Raw genomic sequence first — 27,921 nt, 5'->3', positions numbered from 1 at the left:
AAAGCCATATATATTTGCTAAAGTGGCCTACAAAGACGACATAGTATTTGTATTTTTCCCTAGAATAAACGGGACTAGTCCATAGGTCAGAGTAAATTAATTCGAGCGGTGCATTGGTTTTGAACTAGGATGTCGCAAATGGTAATTTCTTGCTTTTGCTTATTTGACATGATTCACAAAACGAAAAATTGAAAATGTTGAATGGTAAACTTTTATTAATAATTCGCATAACATCACAATTTGGATGGCCTAATTTATGATGCCACGAAATCGAAATTGGGCCTTGTTGTACAGAATAGGCGGTTGGTTTCGGCGGGCTCAACTCGTAAATTCCATTTTTAGCTTGGCCCTGAAGTAGCGTTGCTCCCGTCGATATTGCCTTGATAAGAAAAGAAGAGGGTGAGAAAATAACATAAGCATTATTGTCATGACATATTTGCGAGACTGATAGAATATTACGTGAAATTTTTGAAATGTGTAACACATTAGTAAATTTAAGAGAGAAGAAAGGTAAATTGAAAGAACCTATTTTAGCAATATCAAGACCGGAGCCGTCTCCAATGATGAGATCATCTGAGCCAAAGTATGGTGAAAGGAAAGCGAGGGTGTCGAGATCGTGGGTTACATGATTGGATGCTCCAATGTCAAGGAAGTAATTAGGGTTCGGGTTGAGGTTCCTTGGGTTCCAGCGTCGACTTGTGGTGGTTGGGTGCGGTGCTGTCGGGTTGGTGGTTCTGGGAAGACGATATTGGGAAAAAGTTCGCGAAATAAGGAACAATCAGCGATGACGTGACCGACTTGTCTACACCACTGAAAACATCCTTTAAAAGGACGTTGATTGGGGTTGGTTGAAAGTTGTTGGCGGGTGATTTGGTGGTTGTAGGCAGAGGTGTGGGTGGTGTTGTTGCGGTAGTTGCCACGGTTCTGGTTGTTGTGACGAAAGTTGAGATTGGCGAGGGGATGAAATGGGTCAGGTGTCGGGTTTTGTTTAGTGAGGAGCTCATGTTGAAGCAACTTCTCGTGAAGTGATTCAAACGAGATCGGGTTGTCGCGGGCTCGTACTGCATCTATCATTGGTTTGAAGAGATTGTAATCAAGACCCTTAAGGACCCTGGAGACAATGTCTTCGGGATCGAATACCTTACCCATTAACACTAATTGGTCGATGCACGCTTTAATGGCATGCATATACTCGGTGATAGACTGGTCAGTGGTTTTGACAATCGAATCGAGATGATCCTTTATTTGTAAGAGATGAGTGCGATATGGGTTTGCATTGGTTTGGGCGTGAATGTCCCACGCCTCTTTCGAGGTGGTTGCCCGGACAATCAAGCTTGTATGGTGGCTGATAAGGTGCCCATTAAGGCACCCAAGATTAAGCCATCTTGCTTGAGCCACGTAAAATACGTGGGATTCGATTTCTCTGATTTGTCGTCAGAGACAATGGTAGGAGATGGCTGCGGGTGGGTACCATCAACGAAGCCGAGAAGGCTAATAGTAGGAGCCTTTACAATAAAAATATATATACACAATAAAATCTTTCTATATGTGCAGTGAGAATGTATCTTTGATTGCTTGATTTAGGGACTAATTGATTGCATTGTATCTTGAGAGAATGATGCTTGTGATTTGCTATTATGTGTAGGAATATTGTTAATACATTTCGAGTCACTTTGGATTGGATCATCAATTGGGGTTGGATTAATTCGTACATTCCAAGAAAGATACGATTATAACTTATTACCGCCTTAATTAAGTATGTAAAAAAGCACACAACAAATTTGAAGCTTGCAAATATGAAAAGAAAATACATTTATTAACTCGTCTGAGAGTTAAATAAAATTTTATTTCGTCCTGGAGTTTTATAATTTATCACTTTAAAACGTATTTAACAACTCCAGGAAAATGAATGTTCATGAAGTAATCTTTCCAGTCGACGACCTTAGGATCAAAGTAGAAAATATCCGTCTCTATTCCTCCGTCTCTTGATGCATTCCTTAACTTCTCGGTGTTTGCGTCATCATATCTACAACAATATAATTATATTTAAGCTAATATTTTGACGGTTTTAATCATTTGTTAGAAATATTTTAATCAAACGTAAAATTAAGAAGGGTTAAGCGAAACTTACACGCCCTTGTAAAACAAATATGGTCTATAAATGTCCATCAACCGCCTCAGATGGTTTAGCTTCCTTCTCTTGTCCATGTACATCCCTTTGAAGGACTGGCATAGCACCATATTGGCAACCTTTAACCCCTTTAGAGAAGATAAAATTAGTTTAGGGTTAATTCATATAATTGGATGCTCATGATGACCTCAGTTCTCGGTTCAAATCACGCCAGCATTAAAATCGCCTTTGTAAACCCCATTAACATCACGTAAAAAAACGTTTACAATGATTTACCTTCAAGGGTAGTAAATAACAATATTAAACTGTTGCTAAGACTCAAATTAAATCTGTGGATAAACATAGTCTAAAGTCTAAATCGTATGTAGATAATGCTTTAACAAGGATTTACCTTCAAGGGCAATCTATAACGAAGAGAAATGTAAGATTTGAAGCTAGCCATGGTGGTTAAGACCTTGACATGGCCAACAATGACCGGAGTTCCATTGTTCGTCACATATGGATGATGCTTGAAGTACTGGAATATAGCTTCATGCACTGAATTGAAGTTTATCGGATTTTTTACCGAGGAACCAACATGGTAAATCGTCAGATTACCTTTGTCATTTGCATGAGCCATTGCTGCTACTAGAATTGCATTTACTACCATATCAGCTGGGATCTGCCAAACGTCATAATGCTTCGATTAGAAGTTAAAACGTAAACAAATGATTGAGATTGGGGAGTAATACGTAGTCTTGTACAAGAAATAAGAAATGTATAAATTACCACATCAACAATCGAACTAGGGTCACCAGGCATGCATTTCAATCTCCCTTTGCCATAAGCAATTGCTATACTGTCAACCGTTCTGTAAATGTCTCGATCATATTATATGAGACGTTTTTACAAATCAGATTAACAAATTAATAAGGTAAATATTAAATAAATTACGAGTATATAAATATTTGGATTGATCGATCAAATAATTAAATTCAAGAGATAATTTTAATTTTTTTACGGAGTAGTTTTTTTTGGACCGTCTTGTGGGGGAAAATTACGAAAAATAATTAGAAAATACCTCATGCCTTCAACCCAACCAGGGAAGGGTTCTTTGAAAGTGCTAGTAACAATGGTGGGACGAATAAAGACAAGAGGGATGTCTTCTTTTTCTTGCATTAGCAACATTTCTCCTAATGCCTTTGTGAACACATACACATGTGGCCATCCCCAATATTTTGCCCTATATTTTGTCATAAAACATAAAAATGTACATGATTTCATATTATTTATATTCAATGTCTTTGAGAACCTACCTCCAACTGAAAATCTATATTATGTGTTAGAGTACTTACACTCTAACCCAGTGCCGTTAATAAGAATAATTATAATAGTTGGATCTCAACCATCGCCCTAAGGTTTTGGTTGAGATGGTTCACCTATCATGGTAACAGATTCTCGAAGTGGAATTCCAGCACACAGTACGGGGGTTCCGGTGCACAACTAACCACTCATAATTGGGTCTCAACCATTACCTTAAGGTTTTGGTTGAGATGATTTATCTATCAGCACTGAGTGCGACCAAACTGGGCTCCAGGGATTAGGGAGTCCCATTAGACAAAAATAAGGTATATATATATATATATACTCCCTCCCAGTCACTATAATGTTCCCTCTTTCCCAAAACGGATTATTCAAGTAATGTTCCCCTTTCTATTTTTAGAAACTTTTACTCTTATTTTATTCATTTTTCTCTCCTATCACCAAACCCCACACAACTCTTTTACTCCTATTTTATTACTTTTCTTTATATTTTGGCCCCACAATTTTTTATTTAACTACTAATAATTCATCTCTCTCTCCTACCACCAACCCCACACAACTCTTTTACTAATATTTTAATACTTTTCCTTAAGTATCGTGTCCATATCAAAAGGGAACATTATAACGACTGGGAGGGAGTATATACCTTTCCATGGCCAAGTCTTTCATAGTAAGCTTGATGATATCTTGAGAGGCACCCTGAGAATGGAGCTCCTTTAATTTGTCCTCGATAAGTGTCTTCTCAAGTTGAATATCGAGGCCAGGTCGTCCATTAAGAGACTCTCCCAGGTCGTAAGGCACCTCTTTTACTACTCCATTCGTTTCACCCGATACATAAGCTGAAATAATCGACCATAGGAGTATTATATAATAATAGTGATCATTAACCTAACAATGAACCTAATCAATATGTAGCATATAAAGATTTAGTACTCACCAGTTGATACTTGGATGAGCACTTTTAAGTTTGTACATTTCTTGGCAAAGTCGAGTATATTCTTAGCTCCGAAAGTGTTGAGAGATAATGAGACATCATACCTTGTATGACATTCTCAAATGTTAATAAACATTATTTTTTTTTTTTTTTTGACGAGAAAAAGGAGGCCGAAGCCGATTATATACTTAGATATAATGTTAATAAACATTATATCTAAGTATATTATTTGCTTTGTTTAGTACATACATTTATAACAACTAATATAATCCAGTTAATTTTACGTGGTAAAGAATAATATATACTTCTTCCTTCATTAAGGCTATGTTATTTTGGTAAAACTTGCTGGAACCTAAAAAAATAAATAAAATCTGAAAGAGCTTATGAGGTAGCTTATTATATAAAAGTATTTGGCAAACATGCTGTAATTGTAGCTGATTTTTGGTAAAAATAATTTAAATGAATATATAATTATTTAATATTATAAATTGAAGGAGTAATTTGCTCAGTTAAGTTATTTTGGTCAAAAAAGCGGGTTTTCTATCCTATGCCCAGTGGGCATAGGTTAAGAAAGTAAAAATAGAAAGATTTAAATGTTTTCCTTGGGAAAAAAAGTAGAAGTAATTGTATATTACAATTTCCCATAAAGACATCATTAAAATCTTTCTATTTTTGGCTTTCTTAACATATGCCCAATGGGCATAGGTTAGAAAAACCCTAAAAAAAATTAACTTATCTCCTTGCCAAACAAAGCCTAAGATCTTCTGCATCACTTTTTATGGGTCAGGTAATCAAGAGATTATGCAAATAATATATCACCAAAATTAGTTGTTATAGGAGTCCCGGTTTTCTAAAATGTGTCACTTAAATGAAAAGTTTTATGGTAAATATTATGGAAAATTGAAATAACAAAGCCCTCTTTCAGATTCGTATGCCATATCTATTCTCAAACTTTTCATTTAAGTGTTTTCTTAACGCACACTTTAGAAAAACTTTTCATTTATCCTCTACCGACAGCTGGGGCAATCTCTTTCGGGGTACTGAAGGCAATTTAATGGGTTGACCCCTCCCAAGTTTGGCTTTTTCATTCGCAAGAGTCAGGAATCGAATCCCTGACCACTTGTTTAAGAGATGAGAGCCCTTACCACTCACACCAGCCAACTTTGGTAAGGAGATCTTTAATTGGTGTTTAGAAAAACTTTAGAAAAACTTCTTAACGCACACTTTAGAAAAACTTTAACGCACACTTTAGAAAAACCGATTCCATTGTTTAACAAGTACCTTTCGTCAAATTTGGTGTTTGCAGCTAGGTTAACAATGACATCAACGTCACTCCATAATTCTTCCTTCAATTTAAGGTCTTTAATTGCCAAGTCCTCCCAAGTTATGTCACCAGGCACAACCGTTACCTTTTCTGATATGAATGAATTGAAGTTTTCTCCCATTTTTTGCTTCAATACATCGAACAAATCCTTCTCTAGTACCTAACATAAACATACCAATATACCATGACATATTATGAAATGGGACGGAGCTTGTGACAGGAGATGGGACACGGAATAAGACATACATGCATATGATATTATGATCTTTACTTGTCGTACTAACTCTTATTACTCGTATTTCTTTTAGAAAAATGGAGCATGCGTGATCAAAGTTTAAATTTAGCCAAGCCAAAATATTGTTATGGATTGAAATCAGTGAATCAAAATGATGCTTAATGCTATGCTTTTTGTCAAAAAGGTTTAAGTTTATGATATTAAATTCATAAAGGCCTTAGGGTTTTCCACCCTTTATAAATGGAAGTGTGAAAAATATATTTTTTATCAAGTGCTTTGTATATATAACTGATTTTTCTAACGTATGCCTTAAGAGCAAATAATCTGTACTATTAAATAAACATAGTAGGAGCTATGAAGGAGTATGATACCTCATTCTGAAACCTTAGAGAAGCTGCCTTATTATCATCTGCTCTTAGCAATATATAAACCTTCTTCACCTTTGGTTGCGATCTCAATACCTTCTCCGCGAAAACTATTCAAAAAATTCATTATTATTTTAAATTAATGAAAAATATCAACATTAGAAAACAATATGTTATCAAAAATATAAAAATAAATTGCTTACTCTTGGCTAAAAATCCAGCTCCCCCGGTCACTAAAATAGCCTTATTTTCCAAAAAATTTAGCATGCTACTAAATTCCATTGTATTAATTATAACTTAATTAAAAATATAATTGGTAAGGAAATTATTTTAGAAAAATGAGAAATAGTGTTTAATTAGAAATATATATTAGTGTTCATGCGAAAGAAGATGGGAAAACTATATGAATATGTATTATGTATATATAGTGGTGCATGTATTATTAATGTATTATCATTTAATCACGTGTAGTACGTACTACTTGGAAGTTGTGTATGAAATACGGTAGTGTACACGCTAACAAAATTGGTGAAATAATTGTAGGAAATGGAATATAAATTGATAGAAGTTGGTTGGCTAATTTTTTATTTGCACCATGTTACATTATTTTCTATTTAAAAATATTTATTATTATTCTTTAGGAGCGTCTTACCGAATGTAAAAATCGTATCTCTCAATTATATTATAAGTACGCCCATAAAAAAAAGAAAAAAAAACTAGTTATTCAAGATATCTGTTTTACAAAGTTCTTGTATAAGACTGCCTTACAATTTAGACTCGTTTAATTGCAATTTAGACTCGATGACTTGTATCGACCTCTTCCCGGACCCTCTACCATGATTTGTAACATACGGCCTCTTCCGCTTTCTTAATTTAAAGTTCCGTTTTAACCAAAAAAACGATAATAATTCGAAAAAAGGTGGTCTACTGCTTAAGTCTTTCACATTTATGTACTCTTTATCGAATCATCTTTGTATCGAGTCATAATCTTTGTATTCACTTAAGTAATACGGAGTATTTAATAATAATTCTACGTTGTAAACTTGTATTTGTATGAAAATATACTGCAGAATTGAAGTTTTGTCTTAAAATATTTTACATCAATACTTTGTGAAATCTTGTGCTTCACACGAAAAGTTTTTATTTGTTCCTTATATAAAACTAATTTTAACTTTAAATTATAAAGCTCTCCCTTTCAATTATTCTTAAGATCTCCCTGATACACTAAAATCAAATCGATATACTCCATGTCACTTACATTAATTAAAATACTGTGTACTCTATGTTATTTGCATAGACATTTTAAAATAGTAATTGCTTTGCACAACAAATTTTATATGTTCTTTATGGAATATTTCATTAGTGTGTCATTTCACTATTTGAGTTATTTATATATCAATAATACTCCCTTCTTTTCACCGGAATTGTAACATTGATCGAATATATGTGAGTAATAAATTAATAAAATGTTCTAATTTCGGAGAACTGGAGGGAGTATTAAAATACAATCATTAGCGTGTCGTTTAAATTAAATTATTTTAATATATTTTCATTATTATAATGATGTAAAACTTATTTATGAATTTGTTTATTTATTTATTTATTTTCAATTTAAAATGTTAAAATAATTAATTTTTTTATTCATTATTTTCAAATATAATATTAAATAATATTTTTTTTTTGGTGGAATGTTAAATTCCCATTTAAGTATAAAAATAAGGAAAATGAAAGGGCGTCACCCTCTCACATGGGGTGAGTGGGGACCCCTTCAATTAAAAAGGGTTGTGAGAGGGTGGCAGCCAATTTGTGCGTCACCCGGTGGCGCCCTATCACTATCCTACATCACCAAAGCCTATTTCAACCTTGTTTCCTAGGTAGCTATCAGACTGTTCTAAGCCAGCTTACAACCATCTCATTACAAAACAAATTATAAATCCAATTGATTACCCCAGGCCATATCTCCCCTATGCTTGACAGACCAAATCTTCATTTTGACACGAGCCCTGATCTGCTGCCGCACCTGCTTCCCAATTTGGCTCCACGTCCAACTAGTATTAATAGAGAGATAATAATCAAATTAAACAAGTCACATTGCTTAATATATATGTGATTAACCCATCTAATCCACAAGTGATCTGCGTTACTAGCCACCCACCAAAAATATTTTCTAATCATGGCAGTGTTCCAGACTTGACTATCTATTACTCTCAATCCACCACATCTAGTATCTCTACAAATTTGCTCCGAAGATACAAGGGGCACCTTATGATAATTCTCATTCCCTGCCAGAGGTAATTCCTACAAATGCTCATTAATTTCCTGATGATGACTTTAGGAACGAGGAAAATTCTTGCCCATAAAGAGTGAAGTTGTGACAATACTGCTTTCACCAACACCAACCTGCCTGCATAACTCAGTTTTCTGGCCCTTCATCCTCTAATTTTGCTCATCATTTTCTCTACTAACTTAGAACAATCCCCAATTGATATGCTTTTGTAGGATATTAAGATACCCAGTTATCTAAATGGAAACTTGCCCATCTGACACCCAGACATAGACAAAATCCCCTGAAGTTCAGCAGGTGATATCCCATTGCAATATATTTCAGATTTATCCCCATTCATTTTAAGACCAGAAGCATTAGAGAAGGTAATAAATGTTCCTGGGGACCTGACGCCCGGAGAGAGAATAATCCCCGCGGGAATGAACTCACATGGTACAGGCGCCTAGCAGGGTGGGGTCCTGTATCCGGGGAGGATCCAACCTCCTCGTCACCAAAAAAAAAAAAAGAAGCTACATCTCCTCTGCAAAATAAAAGTAGGTCATCTGCAAAGCACAGATGACACTACTTTAAACTTCTACATAGGGAATGAAAACTGAACTCCCTCATTTGCACTACAACATCCAGGATCCTGGTAAAATACTCCATACATATAGTAAAGAGCAAGGAGGACATAGGATCCCCTTGCCTTATACCTCTTTTGCCAGCAAAATATCCAAATTTACTCCCATTGACAGCCAAAGTGAATGAAGGAGTAGATACACATTCCATAATTAAACCAACCATCTTATCAGGGGAACCCAGAGCCCTGAACATATATACCTTCAATAAATGACCACTCAATTGAGTCATAAGCTATTCTCAAGTCAACTTTCATCATACTCCTAGGTGACCAAGCTTTTTTATTATATAAACGCACCGGATCTTGACATCAGTATATTATCTACAATATCTCTCCCTTTGATGAAAGCACTTTGGTTCTCACTTATGATATCAGTCAGCACATCAGCCATTCTATTACAAATAAGCTTGGTAATGCACTTATAGAGTACATTACAACAAGCAATAATAGGCCTAAATTCAGCCACTAAAATGGGCCATTCTATTATAATCTTATTGATTGACAATTAAAACAACAACATTAATAACTATAACAATGACAATATATTAATAATGGAGAATATAATCAAATACAATTGACAACTTGATGCAATTCATGTTCCATGCATAGACTTATTGATCAAACAATAACACATTAGTGTAAATTCTTCAAACTAAATATAATGATATTGATCAGGCTGTGATCACATAGCAAGAACGTTACAATTACAATCTTAATCTCAAAATGAAAAGAACACACAATTGCAAATGAAAATGAAAGTATAGATCTTTATTAACTCATTCGAGAGTTATATCAAATTTTGTTTCCTCTTGGTGTTAATGATTATAATTTTATAACTTTAAAACATGTTTAGCAACTCCTGGAAAATGAGTGTTCATGAAGTAGTCTTTCCAATCAACGCCTTTGGGATCAAAGTAGAACATATTTGTCTCCAGTCCTCTTTTTCTCGATACAATCCTTAGAATTTCCGTATTTGTGTCATCGTATCTACAATAGTCATATAATTATATTGTATGTGAGATAATATAACATTATTTCGGTTTAAAACGAGCCATATATAATCGAAGAACAATACGAGTTTTAAACTCTGGTCAAAGGTGTCAATTAACCCTGTTTATCTATTTAATTAGGTGGTTAATATAAAGGACTTAAAAACAATAAACATACACCAATTCTTATTAATTAAGACCGTATTTAAGACGGTGAATTAAGACGTTTATCACATTCGATTAAAATAGCGATAAGATAAAAGGAGGTTGTGAAAGATCTTAATTTAAGACGGTGGCAGTGAAAATAGCAATAGTTATAGTGTTCTATACCAAATTTTTTTAAGGACACATCACAACATATAAAACTTCTAATTCAATCTTGATAAAAGTTTCATATTTTATTTGTGGTTCCCCTTCCCCTCTCCTTTTTATGACACATAACGTGTTTCTTACTTTAGAAATCTACTTCAATAAGCAGCCTCTTATTGTATAGCTTAATGGTTAAGGTCTAGACCTGGCAAACATGTTACATTTTTCTCAATTAATCTTTTTTTCCAAAGATAATTTTATCTTTTTTAGAATAGTTCATTTATGGTTTTGGATTTTATAGCCCAAGTGGCTTCCTTATTGATGGTCTTTATCCATTGTATATTTATATGCAAAAAAACTAAAAAATAAAATGTCACTCTTAACTCCTTAAATCGATTTACTAAAATGTTGATTTTATTTATAAATTGTGAAACTTGGATGTAAATTTATACACCACTTAAAGAATTGTTTAACTCATCAAATATTTAATATACACAATTAGGTAAAAATAAAGATGATAACCCTTTGATGTTATTTAACTTGTATATTATAAAATATATAATGAGATTTTTGGAAGAGTTATTTTAGTAATTTTATTTGATTGTAAGGTAACATCACAAATTGTATAGGTTGTTATTATTATTGTATAGGCTAAGTAAGGAAAGTTTGTTGAGAATATTTCTTCAAAAATTAGAGTTTAAACTCATATTTACCATAATTAGTGATATAATGTTGAAAAACTTTCCTTACTTAGATTATTAACATGTGCCCTAAGGGCACATGTTAGAAAAACCCTTATTGTATAGGTTGTTATCATTATTAAAAAATGCTTATCAATTAGACACTCAACATGTTTTTTAATATTATTATTGTATATGTTGTTGATTAGTTTACTTTAAAAATAAAAGGCTAATGTTAATGTTTCTTATGCTCTAACTGTATTTAATGCTCTATATTTATTTAACTTTAGTTTTTTTTTCTTTTTTATACCCCAATGTTACAATCAATAGTTATCTATTACTTTTGTCACAAATATTAAAGAAATAAATATAGGTTAATTTAGATCACACAAATCACTTAATCTCGCATGCACATGGACCACAAAAGGTTATCAAAATGTAAATAGATAACTGTTTTATTGATACATACATCCCAAAATGAAAATAGGTATCTATTGACCAGGACTAAGGGAGTATAATTGATGATGATGTAGCTTCGTAAAACACTTTTAAAAGAGTGATGGTGAAATATTATGCTTTGTCTTACCTTTTTATATTATATATATATAGATATAGATATTGATTTTATCCCTTTTCATCATCTCATCCCATCTCCCCTACCACTAAGAGAATAAAAACTCTCTTAGTTGTTTCCCTCCAAAGTACTCAATTTAAAAAAGGAAACTATATTATTGCTATTTGCTAATAAATGCATAAATCATACAGTATATAGTATCAATTAATACAAATTATTGCAAATAATTATAATTGTGAACATTATGTCTTCTTAACTGGTTGGAGAAGACATTGATGTTGGTCAGGGTGTAGTAAGAAGATTTGCGAATTAAAATGAAACGCTATACACTATTATTATTATTATTAGTTTTGTGATAAAAAGACCATTAAAAAAATTTCAGAAAAAAATGATGTCATTTGATATAAAAAAATCACTAAAATACACATCTCATAACAATATTAGTCGACTCTCTTGATTATTTTTTTATTTTAATTTTTATTTCAAATCAAAATACGTGAGATATATGAAAATTTAATGAATTGACAATTGAAAATTTGTAAATAATCTCACTTTAACTAAAAGAATAAGTCTTACTCCAAAATTTCCCACTCAACTATTTTCGGTAGGGGTTGGGTCCTTATTAATTGCTATTATTCTGTAAAATTTGGGCCTTATATCTGATTTATATGATCTTATTATTATACATGATGTATTAGTCTACCTATGAAACACGATTGCAAAACAACAAATCGCTACTTCGTAACTAATAGCATGTCGTATAGGACACTTTGTAAGAATATATTTAATCTAAATTTTAAAAATATGAAAATTCATATATTATTTGCTAAATGTTTTATGTAATTTTAATTGAGATTGTTTATGGAAAATATTCACAAAAAGCTTTAACTTCTACTACTATAAACTTACAAAATAAATATTTATTCATTTCCCTTTAACTTAATATCTTTTATCTATAGTGTGAAATATTTAAATTCGCTTTAAATTTTATCATCTTTATTTGCTAAGCTCTTAACATCCTGATCTAAAAAAACCGTGCATTTATGCACGGGATTTACACTAGTATCTACTAAAAGAATAGGTGAACTTATGATTTTCCCTCCAAAAAGCATATTCTTCAATAAGGAAGTTACTCACAATTAATCAATTCACTAATTAAGGAATCTACTTGTATATTATAATTTATTTCATTAATTTTTAATTTTTCATTAAAATATATCTTTTCATCAAGTTATATTGTTTTCACTAAACTTTAAACTATAATCTTTTTAATTAAATATTTATAAAATTTATACAAAATTATAAATTGTTAAATATTTTATTGATGCTATTATTTAAGAATGACTTGACTCATACCACGCGTATCAAACAAAACGGTGAATCACTAATTTTTATTTTTGCGAAAAAAAAAATTAAGAGAATTTATAAATTGAAATCATTGGTACATAACTAAATTCTCTTAATCAATTTTCATTTCAACTTTTCTTCCTCAAAACAAAACATAATGACGAGAAATACAAACAATTATTGAGACACTATTATATAGGTAATTTATTAAAAAATAAAAAACTCTATATGGCGTGTATTTATTGCACGGGGTCTAAATTATTATAATGAAAATAGATAGGATTAAGAAGGGTTAAGCGTAAAAAAAAAAAAAAAAAAAAAAAGGGTTAAGCGAAACTTACACGCCCCTTCTTTCGGAAAAAAAAGAAAAAAAAAACTTACATGCCCTTGTGAAATAAATATGGTCTGTAAAAGTCAATCAATCGCACCATATGATTGAAATTCCTTCTCATGTACATGCATGTCCCTTTGAAGTACTGGCATAACGCCATATTAGCAACCTCTAATCCCTTTAGAGAACATAAAATAAATTAGTGAAGAGTTAATTCAAGTAAAACGGATTCTTACGAATTACCCCCTCCGTTCCAGACTCCTATTCAAACCTTTATATTTAAAATATTTATCACAAAGAATTATAAGTGGATAAAGTCATTATTGGAACATAGGGATATAATTAACAGATACGTCGTAATAGTTAAAACATTTGAGAATTAGACAGAGCGAGGGAGCTAGTAAAAGTTCTCACCAGGTAATAAATTTTATAAAATTCGAAAATATTTTTTTAGTACTACTACATTTTATTAGCCTCTTATATTTTCAAATCCCGACTTTGCCTTGCTGGCAAGATCAACTAAGATCCACCATTGAGTGATGTTGTGATGGTACCGTACCATACACTAGTATTATCATGTCTTATGAGTTAAGGGTGTTTCAGTCAATTATTTACCTTTCTATTTTAGAAATACTTTTGATGTAATTTGATCGTCCATACTTAATTTGTTACTTGTTATCTAATAATTGACCCCTTCTCTCTCCTTGATTCTCATATCGTTAACCATTATGAAAATGTTAAATGACTAATTAATAATCGTCGTAGAAAATTCTTTGACAAGGATTTACCTTCAAGGGCAGTAAATAATGAAGAGAAATGTAAGTTTTGAAGCTAGCCATAGAGTCTAAGCGCTTCCTATTTCCAACAATTACAGAAGTTCCATCGTTGTTGACGCATGGATGATGCTTGAAGTACTGGTAAACAACCTCATTCAATGAATTGAAATTCAATGGATTTGTTACTGAGGAACCAACATGGTAAATTTTCAGGTTACTTTTGTCATTTGCATGAACCATTGCTGCTACTAGCATTGCATTCACTACCATATCAGCTGGAATCTGTCAGCCGAATACATTTTCCAAATGTCAAAACTTTGATTAGAAGAAATGAAGAATAACTTTTTAAGTTTTAACCAAGTGGTTTTATTTTAGTGGTAGTCGGGTTAAACCTTGAAACTTGCAGAAATGAAGGAGTTGAGAGGTTCAGGGTTCGACTACTAGCTGGGGCGATGATCACTTGGCCACTGCAGCCCCCGAAGGGGGTGGCTTACATGGTCCATGTGGTGATGCAGAAATGCATGAGCCCGGGGATTCAACCCCCAACCCAAAAAAAAAAAAACCTTTTAAAGTTTTAGGTTTTACTTTTAAGGAGAGCGAATTTTCTGTCCTATTTTTGTGTTTTATCTTGAATTTCATTCGAACGAGATCCAAGATAGAGGAGTCGAGAATTAAATTACCACATCAATAACGGAGTTAGGGTCACCAGGGATGCATGGCAGTCTCCCTTTGCCATAAGCAAATGCTAAACTGTCAACCGTTCTGCAAATGGTCAATATCATATAAATATGAGACGTTTTTACAAGTGAGATTAATACATTAACAAGATAAATAAATTATGAGTATATAAATATTTGGATTAATAGTTTTACACAAGTCTCAATATTTGATTGAGATAATTAAATTTTAAGAGTTAATTTTTTGGATTATTTCGGAGTGAAAACATTTTGAAAAAACTATAAAAGTACCTTATGCCTTCAATCCAACCAGGGAAGGGTTCTTTGAAAGTGCTAGTGACAATGGTAGGGCGAATAAAGACAAGAGGGATGTCTTCTTTTTCTTGCATTAGCAACATTTCTCCTAATGCCTTTGTGAATGCATATACATTTGGCCATCCCCAATGCTTTGCCCTATATTTTAGGGAGTATCATATTTATTAGTCAATATGTCTATTTATTTTGTCATAAAACATAAGAATGTACACTATTCATATTCCAATATTTAGTCAGTATATCCAGTGGCGAGTCCAGGATTTTGATTTCGGTGTAGCAAAATATATACTGAAGGCAAAATGTATAGATAATTAGCATGGAAGTAGTAAATTTTGGTGTAGCAAATCACAAAATTATAACCGAATTTTTCGCCTTTGGTGTAGCGGCTGCGACACCGAAGCCCTTAGTGGCCTCGCCCCTGAGTATATCTTTCACCACCCTCGTTCAAAATGAAAATAATCAATTGAAAACCGTCTCTCATAATCTCCTATAAAATATTTTTACCGTGATATGAAATTATAAACGCAAGTATCATAATAATTCTTGCTCTCTAGTTACTTAAATTTACAAGTGTTTTAATTGGTCTCGCCGTAGAATGAACCGTTAATTTAAATACAATTTATGTAAGAGGTGCAAAAATTAGAAATAGCACAATGACAATCAAAGCCTGTTGATTGGATTTACAAGTGTTTTAATTGGTTGCATGGTCTTTATTTTCTTTGGTATAAAAAGAGTCATAAATAAAAATATACGGTTGATTGGATTCTACTCAGACCATGAGCATTATCCCTCATAACATTACAAGTTAAGCTACTAGTCATATTATGTACCTTTCAATGGCCAAATCCTTCATAGTAAGCTTAGTGATATCTTGAGAAGCACCTTGGGAATTGAGCTCCTCCAATTTGTCCTTAATAAGTTTATTCTCTAGTTGAATATCAAGTCCGGGTCTTTCATAAGGCACTTCTTTTGCTAATCCAGCTGGTTCACCCGATACATAAGCTGAAATAAAAGACCGTATATTATCATATTCTTTTCTAAACATTCACCTAAACACACAACGTTGTATAACCTATTAACCCATAGACGTATCAAAGTCCGGCCCGACCCGACCTATATTTTTCAGGCTCAAGACCCAAAAATCTCGACATGTGATCCATTTGACCAACCTAAAATGACTCGTTAATTTAGGGTGAAACCCAATCCGAACAGGTCGACCCATTAAGTCAAAGATAAATCAAGATTTCTATTAGAATATTAATATTTAGCCATTTAGGGTTTTTTGTTACTACTCCCAGCTACAAACATTTTTTTTTGTAATTGCTCCCTACTTAAAAAAAACTATAAAAACTTCTACCTTAATATTTACTTTGATTAAAACTTGCTACAAAAATCCAATCTCAAGTACGAAAAGGATGCTTGTTTGCGACGGTTTTTGCTGAGGTCGTTAGATAGTCAAACGATAACCAAAATAAGAGTTCTTGGATGTTTTGGAATCCAGATAATGTAAATTTTTTGAATGTTGAAATAGGGGTGCTATGAGGTGATCCTAAATGGTGTAAAAATGGTCGTGAATAAGGCATGGTCTTGCACTCTGTTTTCGTGAAAATAGGGGCATTTTCGTGGTGTTTTGCGGGTCTAATTTGGGCACGATTTCCTAAGATTTAGGATAGTTTTTCAGGTTAGTATGAAATTTGCAGTCTCAGGATTCCAAAACATCCAATAACTCGTATTTTGGTTATCGTTTGACCATCCAACGACCTCGGCAAATATCGTCGCAAACATGCATCAGCATCCTTTTCTCGAAAAATGGGTACCTTAGAATGGATTTTTGTAGCAAGTTTTAATCAAAGTAAATATTAAGGTAGCAGTTTTTAAAGTTTTTATGTAGGGAGCAATTACAAGAAAAATGTTTATAACTGAGAGTAGTTACCAAAAAAAACCTAATATTTATATACTATATTTGAAAAAATTATTAAAAAATATTATTTTCAAAATCTATTAAAAAATCAATTTTATATAACTTCTATAACCTTTAATTTAATAACAAAATTATTACTCCCTCCTATTCTCTAACATCTTCCACATTTCCTAAAACGGCAAATTCACTAAGATCTTCCACTTTCCTTATTTGTCTATCATTTGTGGTTATAGTAATTTGTGACCCCGCATTCTCTCTCTTACTTTCATTTATATCCACATATCACCATACCACTAAATTTTACCCCAAAACTAATGTGGAAAATCATAGTGAATTGGAGGAAGTATTAAAGTAACTTAATTTATACTATAATTCTTTCAATATAATTGATGTAAGCATTGAATATGAATAAAATATTAATATTAAATATGTTTTAAATTTTTAAAAAATATTTTTTCGATTTAAAAAATGCTAAAAAAAAGCGTTAGAAACATTTTTTTGACATGTATTCTAACCCTAGCCTACTTCATAACGCGTATGAACCGACCTGAGACCTCACCCATCTGACTCGTTTAACAGGTCAAATAACTACCGTTAATTGTCCGCAAGATTACACATGAATTAAGAAAGTGTTGAAAAATGTCGTTGCATTAGTTGTATGTAATAAATGACCTTTGAAAATAGAATAAAGAAGTGAGAGGGGAGTGGGGGCTAGTAGAGGCTCTAGTCTCGCTGAAAAAATGAAAAATCCAAAAGTTGTTAAATTTTTGAATTTTTTTCAAATTTTTTTATGACATTACTTGTTCGTCTCTGCTGAAATTTCTCGCCCCTAATGAAAAATTCTGGCTCTACCACTGCAAGTATGACTAAAACTAGATTGAACATATTATTATGATTTTGGACTAACCAGTTGATACTTGGATGAGCACCTTCAATTTGTTACATTTCTTGGCAAAGTCAAGTACATGCTTAGCTCCAAAAGTGTTCAGAGATAATGAGACATCATACCTGTGTTCAAAGATAATAATAGAGTATATAGGAAAACAACTAATGATACTGAATCAATACTATTACTATGAATACTATCATACTCCTATATTATAGCGGTTTTTAAACCTATAAGAAATTAGACTATCACACGGTAGTGATCCATCATTATTAATAATTACGTATGTGTGAGAACAAGAGTTAGCTTAAATAATAAGACGCGGCTAAGAGTTCTCATACTCCAACCATAAAGTTGGGAGTTTGATTCCCACACGCGTTATAAATGCGCTAATTTGAACCAAAAAAAGGTCTGTAAGTATGGCTAGAACGAGTACCTTTCGTTAAAATTGGTGATTGCAGCTAAGTTAATAATGATATCAATGTCTCTCCATAATTCTTCCTTCAATTTAAGGTCTTTAATTGTTAAGTCCTCCAAAGTAATGTCACCAGGTACAACAGTTACCTTTTCTGATATGAAGGAATTGAAGTTTGCTCCCATCTTTTGCTTCAATACATCGAACAAATCCTTCCCTAGTACCTAACATAACAATATACCGTAACAGGTTACGAAATCAGTTCATAGACTATACATCTGAGGTGATACCTCTTATTGTTTATTTTCTGAGCTTTATTTTAAAGCTTTTGAGTTCTGCTTTAGTATAATGTTTTTGAGTACATTTACTAAAATATTATACTAAAAAAATATAATATTGCTCAAAAACTATATTTATAAATGGTAATATGCTCAGAAAAAATGTGTATATGCTCAAAAACTACAAGGTCTGAGATACTACCTCAGATGCGTAATCCTTTTTCTCGTTACGAAATGGTCATAGATGTCTTAACCTAGTGGTTAGGATGGATAAACCCTAGACAATTTATAATATCTTTTTTTTTGGTACATACAATTTATAATATCTAGAAAATATAATTCTAGAAGGTACATTAACAAGTGTCTAAATCTACTGGTCGCAACTCGCAAGTGATATACTCTTTGTCAACAAGGTCTACCCTTAGGACATTTTCACGTTATTTTCTACCCTTTATAAATGGAAATATAAAAAATAGATAACTTATACATATAAAAGGAAATTTCACATTAATAAATGTGTTATATATCAATTTATGATGAAAACAATTACTCCCTCCTATTCTAAATAATTCTCCCTATTTCCTTTTTCGTCTATTCGCAATACTCTCCCTATTTCCTTATTTGGAAAACTTTTATACTTATTTTAATCACCCAACCCCACAACAATACCCCACAATACTCATACTTTATCTTATTTTAATCACTTTATCCCACAACAATCTTTATTTTAATCACCTTACCCCACAATAATACTTATTTTAATCACACAATACCTTTCCTCTCTCCAATCTCCTACCCCACTCCAATACTTTATCATATAATACTCCCCTCCCTTAATTCCCGTGCCCTCCATAAAAGGGGAGGGTTATGTAGAATAGGAGGGAGTACATCATTATTATCTTAATGACATTTTTTTTCAAATTCACTAAAATACACATCTCATAACATTAGTCAACCCTCTTAATTAGGTTTTTTTTTTGTTTTATTTTTTTTACTCCATATATATTAAAATATAAGGATAAAAAATATAATGAAAAGTTGAAAATTTATAAATAATATATTAAAAAATTTATACATAGCATGCAATAATGGCACTGGGTCGGGTCATCAAGAATTATTTATAAATACATTAATTAACCTAATACAAAGTTATATGTTTTCATTTCATTTTAAGTACAACATTGTTGGCAATAATAATACACACACATATTATTAATTGCAAAGGTTGAGAATTTATAAGCGTGTGAACAAAAGTATATATAAAATTATACCATTAATTAGACTATACAACCAGTTGTATTGGTTGTACAGTAAAGAATCTGAGCTTTATAATGAATTATTTGAGCTTAAACTTATATATTACAAGCTTTATTAGAAAGAACTTGAGCTCCATTATAAAAATATTGATTTTAAAAAATTATAATGAAATTCAAGAATAGTTTATATAAACTCAATTACATTTTAATTTTGACATAAAAAAATTTAAATATAAATCAAAAGTTATAAAAGCTCGAAAAAAATACACACAAGCTCGATTAAATTTTTGATGGTTGTACAATGCTCTTGTACAACAGGTTTTATAGTAGTATTTGTGAAATTATACGGAGTATTTCATAAAATTTAGATAATTTGTTTTATGTTCTTGATGTAAAATTTAAAAAGATTTGTCTAATAAGATAAAGGTGACAATATTAAAATCAAAGAGTAAAACCTAATTTAAGAATCATACCTCATTTTGCAATCTTAGAGAAGCTGCCTTATTATCATCTGCTCTAAGTAGTAGGTAAACCTTCTTCACCTTTGGTTGCGATCTCAATACCTTCTCCGCGAAAACTATTCAAAAATTACAATTATACATTAATTAAAAAAAATTCAACATTAAAAAAAGGATTATGTTATGAAAAAAAGGTATAAACAATAATTTGTTTACTCTTTGCCAAAAATCCAGCTCCCCCTGTTACTAAAATAGCCTTGTTTTCCAAAAACTTTAAAATGCTACCCGACTCCATCGTAGTAATTATTCGCAAAAATAAAATAAAGTAAATGTACAAAAATATTTTAAATAATAAATTAATGAATAGTATATGTGATAAAGCTTGAGGATGAAGTGTTTTAGTAGAAATATGGGGCTTATGCGAAAGAGAGTGTGAGAAACTATATGATCATATGGTACGTATATATAGTACTCCGTAGTACGTATCCGATATTAATATTGGTTTTTTCTAGAAAAGGAGTCATGAAGGCGAATATGATGTTATTTCTCAGGGCCACTCGAAGAGTTGTAACTATACCTGATAAGGGTTGGATATTTTCCTCAACTCGAATCCTGCAGATGTAAGCACAGTATGAAATGACCCAGAAAAAATCTACTTAGCCTCCAGTTACGGCAGACCGTGAGAAAGAAACCAAAGTCACCCAAAAACTGCCTTAATCTCAAGAGACAGTCGATAGTCAAAAGAATCGACTCTAGGAAAACAATGGATGTCCTATCCACGACCTGGCACCGAATGTTATTAAACATTTAGGACTCCATTACGTTGTCACAAAAAGTTGTCCTACGAGGTATCGTTATAATCTCGCATCTGTGATCGATCAATCAACCGTTTGACTTATGGCTCGTTGAACCCACCATCAATCGACTGCACAATATAATAGCCGGAGTTATCAGCTCACATTGGCGATTACGGATCAAAACAAATATAATGTAATTCAGTTCACTTTGTGGCGTTCAATGTTGTCAGCACAATCCACATGAAAAACAAAATATTATAATAAAACGATGAAGTTATAAATAGTATATGAAAAAGATAATGTATCAAATCCATAATCAAGTACTATTTTAAAAAAATCACCATAATATTTTAAAAAGATAATAGTATATGAAAAAGTTGAGTAATCTGCCACTGCCGTTGCAACACATTAATATGAACCCAAACAAGAGAGAGATTTTCGTCTTTTTATTCATAAAAACGTTTGATTTTACTCTTTTATTGCATCTCACCTTAATCTATGTCGATATATTACGACACCGTGGATTATGCGACTACTGCCGCCCTTTTAATATCTCTTTCTCCCTTGTCGTCGCCGTTGACGGTAGTCATCGCCGGTAAGCGGCGCCTGATTATGGTGGGTTGGGGTGGGGGAGGGAGTGGTTAGGGATGAGATTTGAGTTAGGTTTATTTTTTTGGTTATGAATTAAGAAGGGCGAAGTCGGAAAAAGTAGGTAATATTGCGTAGGATTTAGTAAAAGAGTGCGCGGGATTTAGGTAATTTCCCCATTATGTCGTCATCAATATATTAGCACTAGTTTTACACCCGTGCAACATTGCACGGGGATGTTTTTAGGAAAATGTAGTATAATTGATTGTTATTAACAAAACATAAACGATATAATTGGGTTGAATTTATGTGTAAAACAGGACCCTTTTATTAACCTGTATGCCATACAAAAAACCTAACTCCCTTAAACAAATTAATAAACTCCTACCAAGCCGTACTCCATACAATTTCTACGAACATTCCATCTTTCATGTATCAATGACGATAATTCAAACAGTTAACTTTTAAATTCTTTTAAATAGTTATCTGCTTCTAAACATGGATCTCACACATTTTGACCCAGGGACATGTGAGATTCGCATCCAAGTCAGTCTTAGACTCTTAGACGTGGATCCCCCCACATCCAGTCATTGTTATATATTATAAATGTTAGAATTATCGCCAATGCGATTGACATTTGTCGAATTTATTCATTTTTTTTAATCTGTATAGATTTTTAATTCTTTCAATTGATTTGATTTTAATTTTTTTTATTGGAAGAGTGAAAATGAGATGAAAAGTAATCCACTATCTCAATTATCATTTGTTTATCTTTGACTAAAATATCCCTTAAAAATATAAAAAGTAAATAAATGACCGATACAGAGGGAATAAGATTTTAAAATTAATCCCCCAAAAGAAAAAAAGAAGATTTTAAAATTAATGGAAAATTTAAGAAAGTGGGGAAAAAACGCATAACTATGTATAGTATTTTGTCAACGGTTTATAACAACCCCTATAATAACAACCATCTACTCGGTATAGTTTATGTTAATTTTTGGCCTGCTATATATTGATCAAATACAAATAACATTGAGACCCAACAATACCACAACTCACCTAAATATCAATATCAATTATATTATTACCGTATGACAATCTCTCTTTGTCTATAGATACCACGCTAACCTATATTCTAGCACAAATCCTTGTTTCAGACTGATTATTTTCGTCTTTTAAAAAAACGGAATTTTGTGATTAATTATTTAATTTAAAAATCTAAATAATTTCTGAATTTTGGTTAACGTATTATGTTAGGTTGGGGATTGTTGTAAAAATGATGATAATTTTTTTTATTCTGTTGTGAAGATTTAGTTTACAAACAATGAAAAAAAAAACCGATTGCAAGGCTGAAATAAAGGAAAAGAATACAAAGGGCGGTGGATAATTGTTTGATTTGTTTGTGCATGATGGGAAGTTAACAATTGTGTAAAAAAGCAAATGTGTGACGTGGTTTAACCCCATGGCTTTAAATGTTTATGTTTTAATAAAGATAAGATGTTTTCAACAATGAAAATAAAATTCAATTTGTAACAACTTTGTCATTAATGTGTCAGAATTTTTCCAAAACTGAAAAACAAATTCAACATGTAACAACTTTGTCATTAATCAGATAAATTATGTTATTCACAAAAATCGAGCCTACATTCTAGACCAAATTAATGTATATCTTCTATAATTAATGTATAAGATTTCATCTTAACATAAATAACATGTTACAACGATGAACAAATTTTTGGGGCCATTAAGGAAAATTTAGAAATAATCTTAAGACATTAATATTAATTTATCATATTATATAATGAAAAACAATATACATTGACAATTACCTAACTTGCTTTAGTAAATGATTCATATTCCTTCAGCCATTTAGTTGACTATCTATGTATTTAGTTGCAACATTTTTTTCAAAAATAGGATTATACAACCAGTTGTACTATAAGCATTGTACAACCAAGGTATAAGAATCCGAGCTTATATGTACTCTTTCTGAGCGAATTCAAAGTTCATGTTTTTAATGTGTAAATGAATGAACTCAATACTTTCTAATAAATCTCATATTCTTTAACATAAAGCTCGGATACTTTATCACAAAGCTCAGATTCTACATCGTACAATATATATAACTGGTTGTATAGTCCATGAATTGCATTTTTTTTCTAATCTTGGGATGATGCTCAATCTAGCCAGACGCTTCCGAGTTTACAACAAGCGACAATGCTTTTCTTATGCTATTCAATTTGAATTAGTAGATTATACAACCAGTTGTATATGGTTGTATGGTATAGAATTCGAGTTGTGTACTAAAGTTTTTGAGTTTTGTTAAAAAGAATTTGAGCTGTGCTTTAAAGTTTTTGAACTCACACACTTCAACATAAAAAAATAAACTCTTACAAAACTCAATAAAATTGCACATAAGCTCGGATTAATGTATAGGGTTGTACAATACTTATTGTTCCGGGTGTAATTCCAGAGCAGTTATTTGTTACCACCCGTGCTTTTAGAATGACGTCTTTGATTGAATCCTCCTTTCGGTCTCCTGAAACAGTGAACAAACTGAGGGCTCGGCTTTGGGCCGAGCGAACTCACTCCGACGCTCAAGTCAGTAAACTTAGAGAGATAAGTTGTTATTACTTGGCGAAATGTATTTTGTAGAGAGATAAGAAATATATTACCAGATGAATAGTGATTCTTAGGTTAAATTGTGGATCCTTTCCTCAATGAGAGTTGAGGAGTATTTATAGACTTTCACCTTTTGTCACGTAGTGGCCAAGTGGCCAAGTGGCTAGCAGGTGGAAAGAGTTATCTACCCTCGGCCGAGGGACCCATGGCAGGCCGGCGGGCCCTGTTGACTCGCCGCCGAGGGGTCTTGGATATGAGTTCGCGGATGTGTGCCCCGGCTGGCTAGTTGCCCCGGCCGGGACCCAAGAGACAGGCCAACAGGGTGCGTCGGTTAGGCTGTCTAAGTCGTTGACTTGCTTGTGGATATCTTTGACCTTGCTCAATATGTTGACTTGGTCAGCGGGTGCAGAATATGCCCCATCAATTTGCCCCCAGCGTAGTCTATGCCGTGGTATGGGCTCCGATGTATGTTGAGCGTATATTCTGCGCAAGTAAAAATTTCCTTTCTCGGCCTCTTCTACCTCGGCTTGGTTCTGCTTAGGCCGTACCATATCCCCCCTCCACATGGATGTGCAAAGGGCATCTGATGTGGAAAAGAGAGTGACGCTGGCCGAGACCAGGGTTGAGAGTGCCGGTTGTTTTTGATTGCCTCCGGCCGGTGCTACCTAGCTTGGTTGATCATGTGGCCGGCGGAGAACAGATACTTAGGAATTTGTTGAGGAAGATTAATAGGCAGAGAGATATGAAGGGGCGTGTTGAAGACGATTGGTCACTGTTGCATTGATTGACGTTCAACTGTTGCAACGATTGACATTCCGTGGTTGCATGTCTGACACGTGTAACGCTCGTTCGATTGGCTGACGTTTTATGGGCTGTGCCCTGATTGGTCCTTCTTCATGGGCTTTCCCCTATAAATAGGGCAGTTAGTCCCTGAAATTGGCCACCAATTTCATTTTCTCTAAAATTTTCTTCTCTCTAAACTTTCAAGGGCTTCTTTCTCTTCTAATCTTCAGAGTCGTTACTTCGGCTAGTGCTTTTCTTCAAGGTAAACAAACAAATTTTCTCAACTTTTTAACTTGTAAGTTTTGTTGTAAACATGTCTTCTGCTGATGCCGGAACTAGTAACCGTGCGCCGGGGGGTTTCCCGTCGCGTCTTGATGAGGAGGAGATACTAGACGCCGTCCCGATAAGGTCTGGGGCCCTTGGTCTCCTTCTCCCGAAGTCGATCCAAAAGCTTTGGAGGATTGGGAGGATGATGACGATGTTGATGATGACGGTGACAATGACGGTGATGATGCTGAAAGGGCTCATCCTAATGAGGGGAGGCAGTACGTCATGGATCACGGCGAGGCATGTAAGGTCCGCCTTGACCGTGCTTGGACCCATAAGTTCGCCAGTTGTTCCGACGAGACATTTTTCGAGGGCCATTTCTACTTCGGCAGGGGGTACAAAATTGTTATCCCTGAGGAGGGTCAGGCCGTTTGTTGCCCTCCACCGGGTTGCACCGGCGTATACATCCGACACTTGGAGTACGGGCTCCGGTTTCCGCTGAATGACTATGTTATGGCCATCATTAGAGCCATGAACGTCGCCGTGGCCCAACTGCACCCGTTGGCTATTAGGACCATAGTCGGCTTTGTCTGGCTTTGTCTTTTCAAGGGGGAGGTCCCAACGGTTAATTTATTCCGTCGGCTTCACCACCTTCGGCCGTCGTTTGCTGGTCGCGTCGGATGGTACAGCGTGCAAATGGAGCCGGGGTACGTCTCCGTTGATAAGCTTTCTTCCTGCAAAGACTGGAAAGATCGGTGGGTGTACGTTGAGGTGCCGGATGACTATCCGCTGCCCCGGCCCTTCCAGCACCAAGTTAATTTGTGGTGCGAGACTAAGGCGGAGCATGACAAATGGGTCACCCGGAAAAAGCTTAAGATGGACGTCAGCAAGGTCCCTCTTAATGCGAATGAGAAGTTGGCGATGAGGCTTTTTGAGGCGGACAAGAGTGGGGTGCCGAAAAGATGGATTCCCCCAACGCAGATCATTCTTCAAGATGAGCTGCTCTGCCATGTCGGCCTCATACCAGCCCTAGCGCAGGGTGAGTGGGGTCGGTGTGAGGCCCATCTTTGCTCTCAATGTTTCTGTTTCTTGAATTTTGATTTATTTCTTCTACTTAACTCTTGCTTTGTTTCCTTTGCAGACCACTTTGGACCGGACCTGTCTGAGGATATCCTCCGGAGAATGGGGCTGCACAAGGATAAGACCGTTGCTGATTTGCATCATAAGGCTCTAGCCCGTGATCGCAGAACGTCGCCGAATGATCTCATGGATCAGCAGCTGAAAGGCTTGAATGTGGAGGCGGCCCAGGCGAAGGTTGCTAGTAACATGCCGCGCCGAACGCGGAAAACAAAGTCTTCGGCGACGACGGCGTCGACATCCGTTCCACCTCCCATCCCTTCAGTCCAGAAGGAGACAGTGGTGATTGTTGACATTACCAATGAGGGGGACTCCGATGCGGAGGGATCTCCCCTTGTCCGTAAGAGGAAAGAGCCTGCTCCTGCCGCTAATGCTTCCGCTGCTACTGCTGCTGCTGCTGCCGGCAAGGAAATGCGTCCTCCGCCCAAGAAGGCCAAGCATGGTACAGATCTATCCTGTGGCTCAGACTTAACCGGTTCATTAGGCGTTCCTGATGACAGGCTCTCCGGTATGTCCATGTATATTGACACGGATGCTTTAATTGAATTTTTGTAGATCAACCGCTGCCGTCTACTGGTCACACTATTGAACGGCGTGCCGAGGAGAAAACGGCGCAGACAAGTGGTCAAGACGCCACCGTTGTCACCTCCTTCCCGAAGCCTACCCCCCTCCAAATTAAGTCGGAGGGCCTAAGTTTGATCAAGTTACTGGCGAAGTGGGCTGATACGGCCGATGCTCTTATTGTGGAGCAAGAGAAGACCATGGCTGAAGCTGCCCCACAGCTCGAGCGGCTAAGGCTTGAACTCGACGCGGCGAACAAAGAGGCTAAGAGGGCCAAGGCTGAGGCTGAAGAGGCAGTCCGTGCTGAGAGAAAACTCAGGGAGGACGCTGAAAAAGAGGTCCTTGCTGAGAGAGCTAAGACCGAGGCTTCGGCGGCTGAAGCGGGCCGCTAAGCTGCTGGAGGGGCGTGACCTTGTTCAGAAGCACGCCGACCTTTACCGCACGCAGAGGGACGAATGGAGGGGCATGTTTCAGGCCCAGGGGAAGGTGGTTCGGAACAAGGATGCTATCATCACCCAAAGGGAGGAGGACATTGAGACGCTCCAAACCATTATCCTCCCTAACATGTGCGCCCAATACCGGGACCTGGCCGAAGAAGCTGCCAGGGAAGTGATTGGGGAGCTCTTCCCTCTTGATGGCTCCTTTCCGTGGGACAAATTTGACGAGCTGTTTGACGACAAGCTCGAAGCTAAGGAGAAAACCGCGGAGGAGAAGGCCAAGGAGGAGGTAAGGGTGAAGAAGGAGGAAGAGGCGGCCGCGG

General features: G+C 34.6%; 2 protein-coding genes across 2 annotated transcripts; both read right to left on the bottom strand.

The window, feature by feature from the left end:
• Nucleotides 1–1,675: 1,675 nt before the first annotated feature.
• On the bottom strand, nt 1,676–6,658 carry LOC141590875 (alcohol-forming fatty acyl-CoA reductase-like). The gene is made up of 10 exons (XM_074411398.1): nt 6,495–6,658; nt 6,298–6,401; nt 5,649–5,851; nt 4,371–4,471; nt 4,080–4,272; nt 3,192–3,353; nt 2,900–2,981; nt 2,523–2,792; nt 2,132–2,259; nt 1,676–2,026 (listed from the first exon to the last, which is right to left on the bottom strand). Exons 1-10 carry the CDS (start codon nt 6,571–6,573, stop codon nt 1,873–1,875), a joined length of 1,476 nt encoding a protein of 491 aa, XP_074267499.1. The 5' UTR covers nt 6,574–6,658; the 3' UTR covers nt 1,676–1,872.
• A 3,175-nt stretch (nt 6,659–9,833) lies between these two features.
• Nucleotides 9,834–20,820, bottom strand: LOC141591654 (alcohol-forming fatty acyl-CoA reductase-like). Its single transcript, XM_074412059.1, has 10 exons — nt 20,623–20,820; nt 20,422–20,525; nt 18,436–18,638; nt 18,021–18,121; nt 16,023–16,194; nt 15,169–15,330; nt 14,881–14,962; nt 14,213–14,482; nt 13,475–13,602; nt 9,834–10,181 (listed from the first exon to the last, which is right to left on the bottom strand). The coding sequence occupies exons 1-10, from the start codon at nt 20,699–20,701 to the stop codon at nt 10,025–10,027; spliced, it is 1,458 nt and encodes a 485-aa protein (XP_074268160.1). The 5' UTR covers nt 20,702–20,820; the 3' UTR covers nt 9,834–10,024.
• Nucleotides 20,821–27,921: the final 7,101 nt, after the last annotated feature.

Source organism: Silene latifolia, chromosome 7 (assembly GCF_048544455.1).
Source record: "Silene latifolia isolate original U9 population chromosome 7, ASM4854445v1, whole genome shotgun sequence".
Classification (NCBI taxonomy): domain Eukaryota; kingdom Viridiplantae; phylum Streptophyta; class Magnoliopsida; order Caryophyllales; family Caryophyllaceae; genus Silene; species Silene latifolia.
This window is presented reverse-complemented; position numbering and strand designations above follow the sequence as displayed.